This window comes from Sapajus apella, unplaced genomic scaffold (assembly GCF_009761245.1).
Source record: "Sapajus apella isolate SASKATOON/1434 unplaced genomic scaffold, GSC_monkey_1.0 scaffold128, whole genome shotgun sequence".
In the NCBI taxonomy this organism is placed as follows: Eukaryota; Metazoa; Chordata; class Mammalia; order Primates; family Cebidae; genus Sapajus; species Sapajus apella.
The window spans coordinates 1,637,151-1,651,497 of record NW_022437068.1 but is presented as its reverse complement, the minus strand read 5'-3'; the positions used below and the strand labels follow the sequence as shown (position 1 = coordinate 1,651,497).

General features: G+C 42.1%; 1 protein-coding gene and 1 non-coding gene across 5 annotated transcripts in view; both read right to left on the bottom strand.

The window, feature by feature from the left end:
• The window catches only part of TSEN2 (tRNA splicing endonuclease subunit 2), a 49,511-nt gene that overhangs the window by 8,095 nt on the left and 27,069 nt on the right, over positions 1 to 14,347 (bottom strand). For all 4 annotated transcript variants that reach the window (XM_032262278.1, XM_032262280.1, XM_032262281.1 and 1 more), the window contains 2 exons: positions 9,437 to 9,487; positions 6,939 to 7,077 (listed from right to left, as the gene is read on the bottom strand). In XM_032262278.1, coding sequence (XP_032118169.1) covers positions 6,939 to 7,077; positions 9,437 to 9,487 — 190 coding nt within the window. The remainder of the gene's footprint in view (positions 1 to 6,938; positions 7,078 to 9,436; positions 9,488 to 14,347) is intronic.
• On the bottom strand, positions 10,807 to 10,909 carry LOC116539443. The gene has a single exon (XR_004264049.1). It is a non-coding gene; the product is annotated as a U6 spliceosomal RNA (small nuclear RNA).

The window sequence follows — 14,347 nt, the reverse complement described above, 5'->3', positions numbered from 1 at the left end:
GGTCAGGAGTTTAGACCAGCCTTGCCAATGTGGTGAAACCCATCTCTACTAAAAATACAAAAATTAGCTGGGCGTGGCGTGCACCTGTAGTCCCAGCTACTCAGGAGGCTGAGTCAGGAGAATCTCTTGAACCTGGGAGGAGGAGGCTGCAGTGAGCCAAGATCGCACCACTTTGCTCCAGCCTGGGTGACAGAGGGAGATTCCGTCCCAAAAAAAAAAAAAAAAAAAAAAAAAAAAAAAAGACCCTCTTGCCTTGGACTCCCAAAGTGCTAGGATTATAGGCATGAGTGCCATGCCCAGCCTCTTTCTTCAATAATAAATTATCCTGACTGGGAGCAGGCCAACAATACAATGAACCATGATGGATATGACTGTGTTCCCATAAGATTATAATGGAACTGAAAAATCCTATCACCTAATGATATCATGGCCATGGTGCTGTCATAGTGCAATGCACTATTTGCATGTTTGTGGTGATGCTGGTATGAACAAACCTAGTGTGCTGCCATGTGTATAAAAGTTCTTTGACCAAAATGTTATGCAGCACATGACTGTATGATGGTGATAGTGTACTCAGGGGGAAAAATGAAATCATTTTACAAAAATACCTACCAAGTAGAAAGATGAAAGCATAAGAAGTCTGAGAAATAGTGGGCATTTAAAAAAAGGCCTGAGGGCTGGGTATGGTGGCTCACATCTGTAATTCCAGCACTCTGGGAGGCTGAGGCAGGGGGATCGCTTGAGGCCAGGAGTTCGAGATCAGCCTGGCCAACATGGTGAAACCCCATCTCTACTAAAAATACGAAAAAAAAAAAAAAAAAAAAAGTTAGCTGGGTGTAGTGGCGTGTATCTGTAGTCCCAGCTACTCAGGAGGCTGAGGCGGGGGAATCATTTTAGCCTGGGAGGTCGAGGCTCAGGTGAGTCGAGATTGTGCCACTGTACTCCAGCCTGGGGGAGAGTAAGACCTTGTCTCAAAAAGTACATAAATAAAGTCAAAATAAGGCCTGAAAGAACAAGGAATATAAAAGGAAAGCTCTTTCTTAAAGAAGAATGCCAGATAGAGGTGTAGAATGTATGACAAAATTAGAAAATGATTAGTGCAATAATTAAATCAGATACCCATTATAATTACTGGGAGAACAGCTATTTATGGTATCACTCCACGAATGACTTGTGTTTTACAAAAGGAAAACTGTAATTTCACGACAGACATCGACAATGGCCGCTATCAAACTTAGCATCACCATAGCAGGAAAACCTGTTATCATGCACCTCCTGACACACTCCAGTAAGCACACGCATCACCTATGTGTGCCAAGAGAACCCAAGTTTGAGTCTAATCATCAGGAACAATCAGACATACAGAGAATGGGGAACATCTTATAAGACTTCGAAAAAAGTCAACATCATGACAAAACAAGAAGGCAGAGTGACTGTGTCAAGATTAAAAGAGGCTGGGCGTGGTGGCTCAGGCCTCTAATCCCAGCACTTTGGAGGCCAAGACAGGCAGATCACCTGAGGCCAGGAGTTTGAGAACAGACTGGCAAACATGCTAGTTTTCTACTAAAAATACAAATGTTAGCCCAGCATGGTAGCTAGTACCTGTAATTGTAGGTACTTGGGAGGCTGAGGCAGGAGAATCGCTTAGACCTGGGAGGCAGAGGTTGCAGTGAGCTGAGATCACGCTACTGCACTCCAGCCGAAGTGACGGAGCGAGACTGTTTCAAAAAAAAAAAAAAAAAAAAAGAGAACAACGGATTGCAGTGGGTTTAACGGCAGCTCCCAAAAAGATATGTTCATATCCTAATCCCTGACTTGTGATTATGACCTGTAATGTGGAATGTGACTTGGAAAAAGGGTCTTTGCAGATATAACTAAGCTTAGAATTCTGAGTTGAGGCCGGGCGCGGTGGCTCACGCCTGTAATCCCAGCACTTCGGGAGGCCGAGGCGGGTGGATCACGAAGTCAAGAGATCGAGACCATCTTGGTCAACACGGTGAAACCCCGTCTCTACTAAAACTACAAAAAATTGGCTGGGCATGGTGGCGCGTGCCTGTAATCCCAGCTACTCAGGAGGCTGAGGCAGGAGAATTGCCTGAACCCGGGAGGCGGAGGTTGCGGTGAGCCGAGATCGCGCCATTGCACTCCAGCCTGGGTAACAAGAGCGAAACTCCGTCTCAAAAAAAAAAAAAAAAAGAATTCTGAGTTGAGATCATCCTGAATTAGACGGATGGCCCCTAAACCCAATGACAACTATCCTTATAAGGGAAAGGGAATGTTGACACAAACAGACAAGGTAGAGACTGGAGGGATGGTCACCAGCGACAAAATGTCTGGGGCCACCAGAATCTGGAGAGGCAAGAAATGGCTTCCCCCCAGAGCCTTTGGAGGGAGCCTGGCCCTGCTGACACCTCAATTTTGGACTTCTGGCCCCTAAAACTGTGAGAGAATGAATCTCTGTTGCTTTTAAGCCACCCAGTTGGTGGTAATTTCTTATGGGAAACTAAAAGGTAGATATAACAAACAAATGTGACTGCATCAAGAAAATCAAAGCCAGAAGCCTACATGGTGGCTCATGCCTGTAATCCTACACTTTAGGAGGCCAGGCAGGAGGATGGCTTGAGCCCAGGAGTTTGACACCAGCTTGGGCAACATAGAGAGACCTCATCTCTATGGAAAAAAAAAAAAGAAAAATTACAACCAAAATATCCGCAAAAGACATTACCAGGACACTGGAAAGATGTAAGTATAGACTGGATATTTGGATGGTATTAAGTAATTCTAATTTTTCTCAGGCATTATATGGTATGTAGGAGAATGTCTGTATTCCTTGGGGGTACACATGGAAATACTTATAGATTAATATGGATTATGTATGTAACATGAAGAATGTTAACAAAAATACATAAAATGTTTGACGAGGAAAATAAGACAGGAGGTGGCTTAGAAAAGAATCAAAGGGCGTGGTGCCATGCCTCATGGCTATAATTCCAGTACTTTGGGAGGCTGAGGCAGGGGGATCACTGGGGGTAAGGAGTTCGAAACGAGCCTGGCCAACATGGTGAAACCCCATCACTATGAAAAATACAAAAATTAGCTGGGTGTGGTGGTGTGTGCCTGTAATTCCAGCTACTTGGGAGGCTGAGGCAGGAGAATCGTTTGAACCTGAGAGGTAGAGGTTGTAGTGAGCTGACATAGAGATCGCACCACTGCATTCCAGTCTGGGCAACAAAGCAAGACTTTGTCTCAAAAAAAAAAAAAAAAAAAAAGAGAATCAAAGAGGAAGGTGGGAAGAAGACACATCTCCTTGTTCTGTGACAAATAGCTGCACTGCTGACCTCCAACCATTCTGGAGCAGAACTGTCAGTCTCTGGGCTGGACGTCACAACAAGTCATGGTTCCTTCTGGGCCGGGAATCTATAACTCTGCTAGCTTTCAAAGGCTCCCGCCATTCCATTTCTGTGCTGAAACTTCTAATTTGCAGAGAGCTCAGAAATCATACTTAATCAGTCAATGCAAATCCCCAATTGGGCCTGGCTGGGAAGGAGGCTTAGGAGTAAGCAGACCTTTGGGTCATGCCAAATCAAATCAAACCATAACTGTGTACATAAGACAACAATATAAACCCCGAGTTAGTTTTTGGCTTCTTGGCAGGCAACATGACTTAGGTATGGTAGGAGGACAGGGAGGACAGACCCACAGAGCCCTACTGTGTATACTTAACGAGGTATTAAGCACTCCGGCAACTTACCTAACCCTTCTAAACCTCAAACTCCTCTGCTACGAAAGGAAGCTACCAATACAGGCCTCACAGGAGTGTGAAGATTAAATGAGACAAGAGAAGAAAACACCAAGGCAAGGTGGCTGGCTGGCCCCAGGAGCCAGTAGCCAGGGGAGCTGCTGAGTGGGGAGTGTAAGGAAAGGCTCCCTCTTGGCTTCTGGCCTGGCTCCCCCAGTAGGCAATCAAGGTCAGCTAGCTTGGCAGCTGCACTTGATTTGAGACCCATATCACCTCTTCCAAGTACTGCTCCTGGAATGAAATCTGACTGACAAGATTCATTCAAGGGAAAACCTTCCCTGATAAGATGTGAATTTCACAATGGTCTTGTATTACAAGTCACTACCTCTCTAAGGAAAAACAATTGTTAAGAGTTTAACATATGTTGGCAGTTCTAGGCTTCATGTGATTAGGTCACTGGCCTTCAAAATTAAAATAGTACTGTTAAAAAGCAGCAGGAAATGTGCAGCCATGCCTGAAGAAGAGGTACAGTTTAGGAAGCCACCCCTCATATCCCAGGCTAGCACGGCTCAAGAACCTTTTCTAACGCAGAGAATGTGAAGACGCTTTCTACACTGATGCTGGGCCAATCTGACTCTGTGTGTGGGTCAGAGACCTGGTCCCACATTAATTGTACGAAGAACCAGAAACAGATGATATGACCCAGTGGGGGCAAAGGCCTCCAGGGGAGTTGTAAGCTGAGCAGTTTATCTTTTTTGTTTTCAAAATTCTATCTACCCACCCATCCAGCTATCCATCTGTCCAACCATCCTCATAAAGCAGAGTATCTTTTTTTTTTGAGTCGGAGTTTCGCTCTTGTTACCCAGGCTGGAGTGCAATGGAGCGATCTCGGCTCACCGCAACCTCCGCCTCCTGGGTTCAGGCAATTCTCCTGCCTCAGCCTCCTGAGTAGCTGGGATTACAGGCACGCGCCACCATGCCCAGCTAATTTTTTGTATTTTTAGTAGAGACGGGGTTTCACTGTGTTGACCAGGATGGTCTCGATCTCTTGACTTCGTGATCCACCCGCCTCGGCCTCCCGAAGTGCTGGGATTACAGGCGTGAGCCACCGCGCCAGGCTGGAGTATCTTTAAATTAAGGAGTTTTCTCTCTGCATCATCCAAAGTATAACTTGATCATTAAAATAAAGTTGCAGGCAAAAGGGCCACAGTATGAGATTAAGAACATTAATAATAAAATAGAAGAATTTTAACAATATACTGTAATGAGTTAAGGGAATCAGGATCTCTCAAAGTATCTTTAAAAAAAATTTTTTTTTTTTAAAGAGAGTCTTACTTTGTTGCCCAGGCTGGAGTGCAATGGTGTGATCTTGGCTCACTGCAACCTCTGCTTCCCAAGTTCAGGCAATTCTCATGCCTCAGCCTCCCAAGTAGCTGGAATTACAGATGTGTACCACCACGCCTGGCTAATTTTTGCATTTTTAATAAAAACAGGGTTTCACCACGTTGGCCAGGCTGGTCTCAAACTCCTGACCTCAGGTGACCCACCTGCCTCAGTCTCCCAAAGTGCTGGGATTCCAGGCATGAGCCACTGTGCCCAGCAGATATCTTAATATTTTTGGACTGTACCTGACCTTGGGTAGCCTTTACTCTGCTTTTTCTTACAGTGCTTATCAGTCCCTGAAACTACATTATGTAGTCATTTGCTTATGTGTCCCTCCCCATCCCCCCAGAATGTAAGCTCCACAAAGGCAGCTCTGTTTGTCCTGTTCACTTCTGTATTCCTGACACCTCAAACAGTACCTGGCCCACAGCAGACCCTTAGTCATTATCTGCTGAATGAGGAACTCACCTGGTCCAGACTCCCACTTTAAGATCAGGGGACACAATGGAATACTATGCAGCCACAAAATGGATAAGATTATGTCTTTTGTGGGCACATGGATGGAGCTAGAGTTAGCAAACTAACACAGGAAGAGAAAACTAAATACCGCATATTCTTACTTACAAGTGGGAACTGAATGAAGAGAACTTATGAACATAAATAAGGGAACAACAGACCCTGAGGTCCACTTGAGGACGAAGGGTGGGAGGAGGGAGAGGAGCAGAAAAAATAACTATTGGGTACTAGGCTTAGTACCTGGGTAATCAAATCATCTGTACAACAAACCCCTGTGACATGAGTTTACCTATATAACAAACCTTCTCATGTACCCCCAATCCTAAAATTTTTTTTTGAGGTCTCCCTCTGACACCCAGGCTGCAGTGCAGTGGCATGATCTCGGCTCACTACAACCTCTGCCTCCCAGGATCAAGCAATCTTCCTGCCTCAACCTCCTTATAGGTGCTTGCTACCTCGCCCAGCTCATTTTTGTAGTTTTAGTAGAAAGGGGCTTTCACCATGTTGGTCAGACTGGTCTCAAATTTCTGACCTCAAAGTGATCTGCCCGCCTTGGCCTCCCAAAGTGCTGGGATTACAGGTGTGAGCCACTGCATCCGGCCCTAAAATTAAGGTAAAAAAAAATTAAATAAATATTGATTTAATTTAAAAAAGAAAAGATCGAGGGAGGCCATACTGTTAGACATTTCTAAAAGCCTGGGCTCCAGAATTCAAAGCCCAGCTCTGCAAGTTACTGGCCCTGGAAACTATCATGGGCAGTGACCTATTTTTTCAAAACTGCAGTCCCCCTATCAGAAAATGAAGACATTAAATGAGTATCCACTACACAGGGCTGCTGTAAAGATTAAACAAGATGATGAATGTAAAATATTAGTAAAATGCTTGGCACATGGCAAGGGCTCAATGATGGCTGTGGCGATTAGTATAATTGTATGATTGTTTTCACTTGGCAGATGAGGCCACTGAGGCCCAAGGATAAGAGACTGTCCCAGATTACCCAATCTCATAGCTAATGAGACGTGGGGCTGGGCACTATAGAACACGTTTCTAAGATTACAGGGCAAACAAGAAGGAAAGCCTGAATTGGGGTTGCAAGCTTCTCCTCCTACGCTTTCTCCTTAGACTACCTTTTCTCTTTTGGCACTTACCCTTACCCCAATCCAAATACCCAGTAATCTTACCTAAACCCAAAGGACACCTTCTTAGAAAACATCAATAGCACACGTGATCCATTTGATGTTCTGGGGGTGAATCTGATACAAACTCCATTTTCACACATACCACACCAAGAATTACTTACATAAATCTGTCCCGTACTTGAGTCCCACTTTGGGCACCCAGCCTTTGCTTCGGAAGTAATGGTAGGCCATGTAGGTGGTTCTGAATGTGGGCTGAACTACAGTGAAAGCTTTCCAGAGCTTCACTATCGTTAAAGGCTCCTAAAGTTATTTGCAAAAAACAAAAAGCATTACTATGTATGCATTCACTCTCCATTCAGCCAGTGCATCAACATCTACACTAAGTGTGGAGCTGAAGCAGCAAATAAAACAGTTCCCCCAGCAGAGCAACTTATTTATTTTACTTTTGAGACAGTCTCACTCTGTCACCCAGGCTGGAGTGCAGTGGCACGACCTTGGCTCACTCCCAGCAGAGCAATTTAGCAAGAAAGTCTAGCCCTGCACTGTCCAATGTGGCAGCTGCCAGCCGTACATAGCTAGTCTGAACTGAGAGGAGCTCTAAGTGTAGAAAACACACTGACTTCCTACTCAGTATGAAAAAAAAAAAAAAAAGAATATTAAACAATTTCAATAACCTTGAATATGTTGGGTCAAATAAACTATGTAATATAGTGTTAAAATCGTGCCTCTTTTTTTAAAAAATGTTTTTAATGTGGCTACCAGAAAATGTGAAATTACAATATATGGCTCCAATCTGAGGCTCTCACTGTCCTTCTATTGTGCAGCATTGCTCCAGAGGACTTAGAAAAGGTAGTGTTTGAGGATGAGAAGATGCGAAGGGAAATGGGCTGGAGGCTGTGGAGGGGGTGGTGGTAGGCTGGGAAGGACATTCCAGGTAGAGGAATCAGTGCATGCAGGGGGCTCACTGTAACAAGCCCACCAAGGCTGGAGGGCAGCTCGTGACAACATTTCACAGATCCTTAAGTGTAGCTACTCTACATCAGGTAACGTTTCAGAAAAACAAAAAATAATTTTGTAGTAAAACTTAAAAAAAGGTCCTCCATCACTTTGGGAGGCCGAGGGGGGCGGATCATGAGGTCAGGAGATCCAGACCATCTTGGCCATGGTGAAACCCCGTCTTAAAATAAATAAATAAATGAATGAATAAAAGATCCTCCATTTAACGTTTGAAACTAGAGAATTTGTTATCTGATGATACAAACTAATAATTCACTGCTTAAAAGAGAATTTTGTTTCTAATGTGGAAGTCAAAGAGCATACAAATAGTTTGGTCTCGAGAATATTCTGATGTATCGTTACCAAAAATATAATGATTACAAAATAACTAGGTAAGTTTGGAAAATTTTTGCTTCATTTCAGTAGTTACTGAAACAATACATTCTTCAGCTGGTTTAAGGCTCAGTCACTCATGAGACTGGCTCAGTTTTCACCAGCCTAAGATTATAATACTGTAAATAGGCTAGAGGTTTTCTTTTTTCTTTCTTTTTTTTTTGCAGTTGTTCCTAATGCAAAAATTCCATACCTGTGTGACCTTGAGATCCCACTGTAAAAAAACACTTAACGCCCTCCTCTAACAAGCAATAGTCTCATACAGAAGGTTGAATTTCCAACACAGCCCAATGTTGTTGAGATGTTGAGGCTTTTATGTCATAGCTGTAACATTCTAACAAATTTCAGCTAAGGCCCATGAGAGGAAGCAACGGTGGGGCTAAGAATGGCCGCCATCTGGGAAAACAAGCCATTTGTCAGGCAGACACTGCTTCCAAACTGCTGGAATACCCACGAACAAGATTTATGCAATTAGAATTTGGTGAATGATAAAATTATGTGGCTCTCAAGAGCCAAACAGAATATATCTTTTCTGCTCCATGTACTGTTCTGTTTACTTTTCAATTTTATTTGCATTACTTTGCATAGATACTATATATACATGTGGTTTGAAATTTAGAAAGTACAAAAAATGTCCAGTGAAAAGTTTCCCTCCTTCCTGTGTCCCTAGCCCCCCAGTTCCTCTGCCTGGAAGGAAGCGATGGTACCACTCTCATGCACAACTATCTCTTCTTCTAAAGGTAGCAGGCTATAGCACCAAGTCACAGGCTTTGGAGTTACTTGGACATTGGTTCGAATACTTATTCTAACCAGACTAGCTGTGTGATTTTGGGTACATTACTTATTTTCTCTTAGCCTCAGTTACCTTATCTGTATATTCTTATCAGGTGGAGGTAAGGATTGGAAATATAGCATGTAAAGTACCTAACATAAAGCTTTTACCACACATAGTAGGTGCCAAATACTGGTAGGTTTTATTTTTGTTAATTTTTAACACTGTTCTGACACAGATTTCCTAATCATTATACAGTATAAGATACTGTACCTCTCCCAGTCTAGAGGAATGAAATGCAATCTGAAAGGGTCAAAGATGTCTTTTGCTCAAACAGTCCTACTTCCAGACCCAAATCCAAAACTTAGAGAAAAACTCCACTCCTATTTTATTCAGTAAGAGCAGAAACATTTGTATTAATGCAATACAGAAATTAGTACAAACTGCTTTTAACAACAGGAAATTTTAAGTGGGTTGTGTATAAACAAAGCATCTTACCTTCTCATAGTAAATACTTAAACATCCCAGAGCATAGACCAAGAAGAAGGCCTGAAAACAGAGCAAGCAAAAAATGCTCATTACAAATAGTTTCACACTGTCAAACTATTTTACAGATTGATCTCTTTTGACCTCAAAAATTAATGCTCTTAAGTCACCATCAAAAAGGTCACATATTTTTAATATAAATGATTCATTAGAATGTCTTAGATTTTTTTTTTAAATCTAAGAAAATATAAATGTTACAAACTGGTTTAAATCAATAAAAAATAAAACATTTTTATGAATGTTTTCATATTTCTTCCCTAAAAATCCTATATAACTGAAGAATGACATTAACAGCTGTAACAACAGAAACTGTTGCTCACTGGAGTTTCTTCCTGTAAAATTAAATAATCATATTTAAATTGAGAAAAATATATGTAGTGAAAAGTGTGGGGCAGTGCTGATTTTGCTTACCTAATGAAATACGAGTTTCTCAGTCATCTTTGGTGAAGTGATATTCTAGAGCTCTATCTTTGCACCGATCTCATATATTAACATGTTTTACTGTATGGGGGAAGCTGTAGGAATGGCACAGAAAACTGGCCCCAGTTCAATATAATCACACTTAAATGGAAATGAAAATGGCTTTCTGTTAAAATAATACACTGCCAAACACTGACACCACCCAAAGAGCCATGTGTTATTGGCTCTGAAGAGACTCCCATGAGACTGGCGCATAGCAGGTAGTGACCAAATGGCAGCCAGTAGTAAAATGGGGTTACATTTCTTTTTAAATATGAAAGTGAAAAATTATATTTAGAACCAAACACCATTCTGCTTCAGCTCTCATTGCTGCTGCCAGCAGGCACAGACAAGGAGGGGTCCTCTTGTGTAGTGTGGGAGCAGAAACATAATCCTCTCCCTGTCACGAGCCTTGAGGCTTGTGTGCAGTAGCAAGGCACTGACAAACTGCTCACTCAGCTTGTTTCCTCACTGTCCTTCCACGCAGCCAATACCCTGTCATTCTCTGCCTGGCTATCTGATGACCTCTCTCTTCATGGAAGCAGTTCTCAAAGGATGGTCTGGGGTTCCTGGGATCCTCAAGGCCCTTGTAGGAGGTCTAAGCTCAAAACCACTTCATAATAATAACGTGGTATTATCTGCCTCATCTGTGCTCCCTCCAGCGGCTATAAGATATGTGATGGCACGAGACTGGAGCCAGAAGCAGATGCAAGAAGCTAGCTGACTTTCAGGAAATCAGACCTTAAAGCGACGTGCAAAAATTAAAAACAATGCCTCTTCTTGCTAAATTTTTTGTTTTGGAAAATACAGTTATTTTTCACAAAAAACTTAAAGTATTTATGTCAAGATATTGCTTTTTGTTTGTTTTTATGGACGGCTTCATAAATTTGTGTTATCCTTGAACAGGGGTCATGCTAATTTCTGCACTGTTCCAATTTTAGTATATGTGCTCTAAAAGATTATCACCATTATTTTTTTTAAATATGTTAAACGGATCCTCAGGACTATTTTTAAAATTTATAATTTGGTAAACACTGACAGACATGAGGGACCACTAATTTAGTTTTGCCCAAATCCAAATCTAGAGCGTTTCTGGAGATGAAGGTGGTCATCTTCTATTCCAATTTTTCCTACTGCTTTCCTGGTCCCAGCCTGTGGTGGCTCCTCCTGCCTCCTGTGACAGCCTCCCTGTTCTGAGCCCTCTACAGTCCCCCTCCACAGCATCCAGATTCATCTTCTTGGCACATGAAGATCATGTCATTCCCCTAATTAAAACCTTCCAAAGAGATTTCACTGCCCTTAGAATAAAGTCCAAACTGCTTGCCACCAGCTCCAGGTCCCTGCACAATCTTACCACTGCTCTTTCCAGCTGTCCTGGCTGTACTTCTGTCTCCTGAAGACATTAAGCTCATTCAGGCCTTTGCCCCTGTAATCGCTACTCCCACTATCTGGCATGTTCTGCTTCAGACTCAAAGGTCGCTTCTCAGAGAGGTCTTCCCTGGCCACCAAGTCTAAGCAACCCCCATCCCGATCATCTTCAGAGTATTTACTTTTATCCGAAAATCTTTCTCTTACATGTGTTCCTGACTAGAATGTAAACTCTGGCAGAACAGAAACTGCCTGCTGATCCCCTGGCCTAGAAGGGGGTCTAGCACATGTTGGGTGTTCAAAACTTGTGCTGAAAGACAAAAAAGACAGGTCCCCAATGCTGCCGTTGGCTTAGGCCCGGACGTCCAGAGCCACCCTACAGCAGGTCTCTGCACCTCCCTCAGCTCATCTCTTCTAATGTGAACATTGTGTTCTACTTCTGTCACTGCTGTTGACAGCCTTGCCTAGTGGCCCACAATCTTATTTTGACCTTTTCTCTTTCCATCACTCACTACCAATTAATGCAGAATACCACTGTTTTTCAGATGGACTACAGGCCAAAAGGTGCAATGGAAAAGACAAAGTTGTTTCCTCAAATGGCTGAGTCCCTTGCCACAATTTGCACTTCTTGGTTCAGAATAGTGTAACACAAAGAATGACATTTGAGACCTGACAGACCTGAGCTCAAATCATCATTGTTAGGTAGGGCCCTGAAAGTATCACTTAAATTCTCCATGTCTCATCTATGCAATGGGGATAATAATGCTTTCTTAGCTAAATATTTAATAAGATTAAATCACATAAAGATTTAATAAGCTATGAATAGTACCTAAGAGCTCGATTAATTTTAGTTTTCCTCTTTTCTTGAACTCCTGACCTCAGGTGATCTGCCCATCTCGGCCTCCCAAAGTGCTGGGATTACAAGCATGAGCTACCGTGCCCAGCCTTCGTTTTCTAATAACTGGATAGCATAGCCTGGGAAAAAAAGTTCAATCCAATCCTTGCCCATAAGAGATTTCCTGATGTCTGTTAAAATGTAAGTTCCTCAAAAACTAATGTGTTTTCATTATCAACAAGCATACATTTCCCTAAGAGTGAATGAAACCAATATCTCATTTTTATTTGCCTAAAATGGTGATTGGCTTTTATCAGTTTATGCAAAATGCAACTAGGCACTTATTACAGATGGAGGAGATCTTAATTCAATTGAGTTGGTTTTATTTAAAGTTAAATTATTGGCCGGGCTCGGTGGCTCACACCTATAATCTCAGCACTTTGGGAGGCCAAGGCAGGCGGATCACCTGGGGTCATGAGTTCAAGACCAATCTGACCAACATGGTGAAACCCCGTCTCTACTAAAAATACAAAATTAGCCATGCATGGTGGTGCATGCCTGTAATCCCAGCTACTCAGGAAGCTGAGGGAGAACTGCTTCAACCTGGGAGGCAGAAGCTGTGGTGAGCTGAGATTGCACCATTGCACTCCAGCCTGGGAAACAAGAACAAAACTAAAAAAAAAAAATTAATTAATTAATTAATTAAATTAACAAAATAAGCAGTAGACTGGAGAGGTCTGTAGAGGTTGACAATCGCCCTGCAATGTCATTAGTAAGTTTTACTTTCACATTACTAATAAGATGGAAGGATGTGTTTAATGATAGTTTTTAACATCATACTGCTGAATGTAGTTAGTGCTGTAATGGAAAAACAGATCTCAGGAACAGATACCTAAGAAACAATGGAATATATTAGCTAAATGTCATAGCAATCTAATTATCCCTGAAATGAATACTCATATAGAGTGAACATTCAATTGTCACCATGTCCAGTTCACAAAAGATACTGGTTAAAATGTCACTGGCTAAAAGCAAAGTAAGGAAGATGCTGCATGTGGAATATGCCATCTGGCATGCGTGAATTCAGTTCTAGGTGCCTAACCAGGAAAAAGATGTATTCTACTAATGTGCTCTAGTCACTGTGTGTGTGAAAGACCTAGTCACTGTGTAATACTTCCACTATTTAAGTAAAAGATCTATTTTATGATCATTATCAACAATTTAGAGACAGAACATGTATGTGCTACCAAGGGAGAGAATAAAGGTGGGAATCGAACAAGCACCTATTACATATGCAGGAACTGTGCTGGTGGTTGTGTATAATCACTGAATGTCATTAGGTAGAGCTCTTAGATCAATTCAAGCAAAAATAAAACAATCTCCAAGAAGTGTTTTTTCTTGCGAGTGCTAGGCCTCCCTTAGCACACATGCATCTTTCTCCAAACTGCCCACAAAACACATTGCATTGAAGTTCATTTTAAATTTACAGAAAATACATTCATTTAAAACTATCTGCCATTTTGTGAACTAAAGCTTTGTCTTCACTTCACCCAGGGAAACTGGCTAGCTTGGAGAGGGATGGGAACACAATGAGGAATACACATCACTAAGTGTCTTCCAGGATAGAGACCTTACACATATCACACTGCATTCAATCTTCACTATCTACCTCGGAAGGAGGTGATAGCTGGAATATGACATCTGAGGAAACTGAGGAATGCCAAGAACACTGCCTATTGTGTGTTATACTGCATGCCGCAAATATTTTCTTCCCATTTCATCTTTTGCCTGTAATTTTGCCTTTGTCTTTAACATAGTTTTAAATCTCTAAGTAATGAAATCTATATATTATGGACTCTTAGAAGAACTTATCCATATCTCAAAAATACATACAAGCCAGCTATAGTAGCTCAGGCCTGTAATCCCCGCACTTTGGGAGGCCGAGGCAGGCGATCACTTGAGCCCAGGAGTTCAAGATCAGCCTAGACAACATGGCAAAACCCTGTCTCTACCAAAAATCCAAATATTAGCTGGGCATGATGGCATGTGTCTGTGGTCCCAGCTACTCAGAAAGCTGAGGTGAAAGGACTGCTTGGGCCCAGGAGCTGCAGTGAGCTGAGATTGTACCACTGAACTGCAGCCTAGGTGACAGAGCCAGTCTCAAAAAAAAAAAAAAAAAAAAAAAAAGAGTGTATAAATAA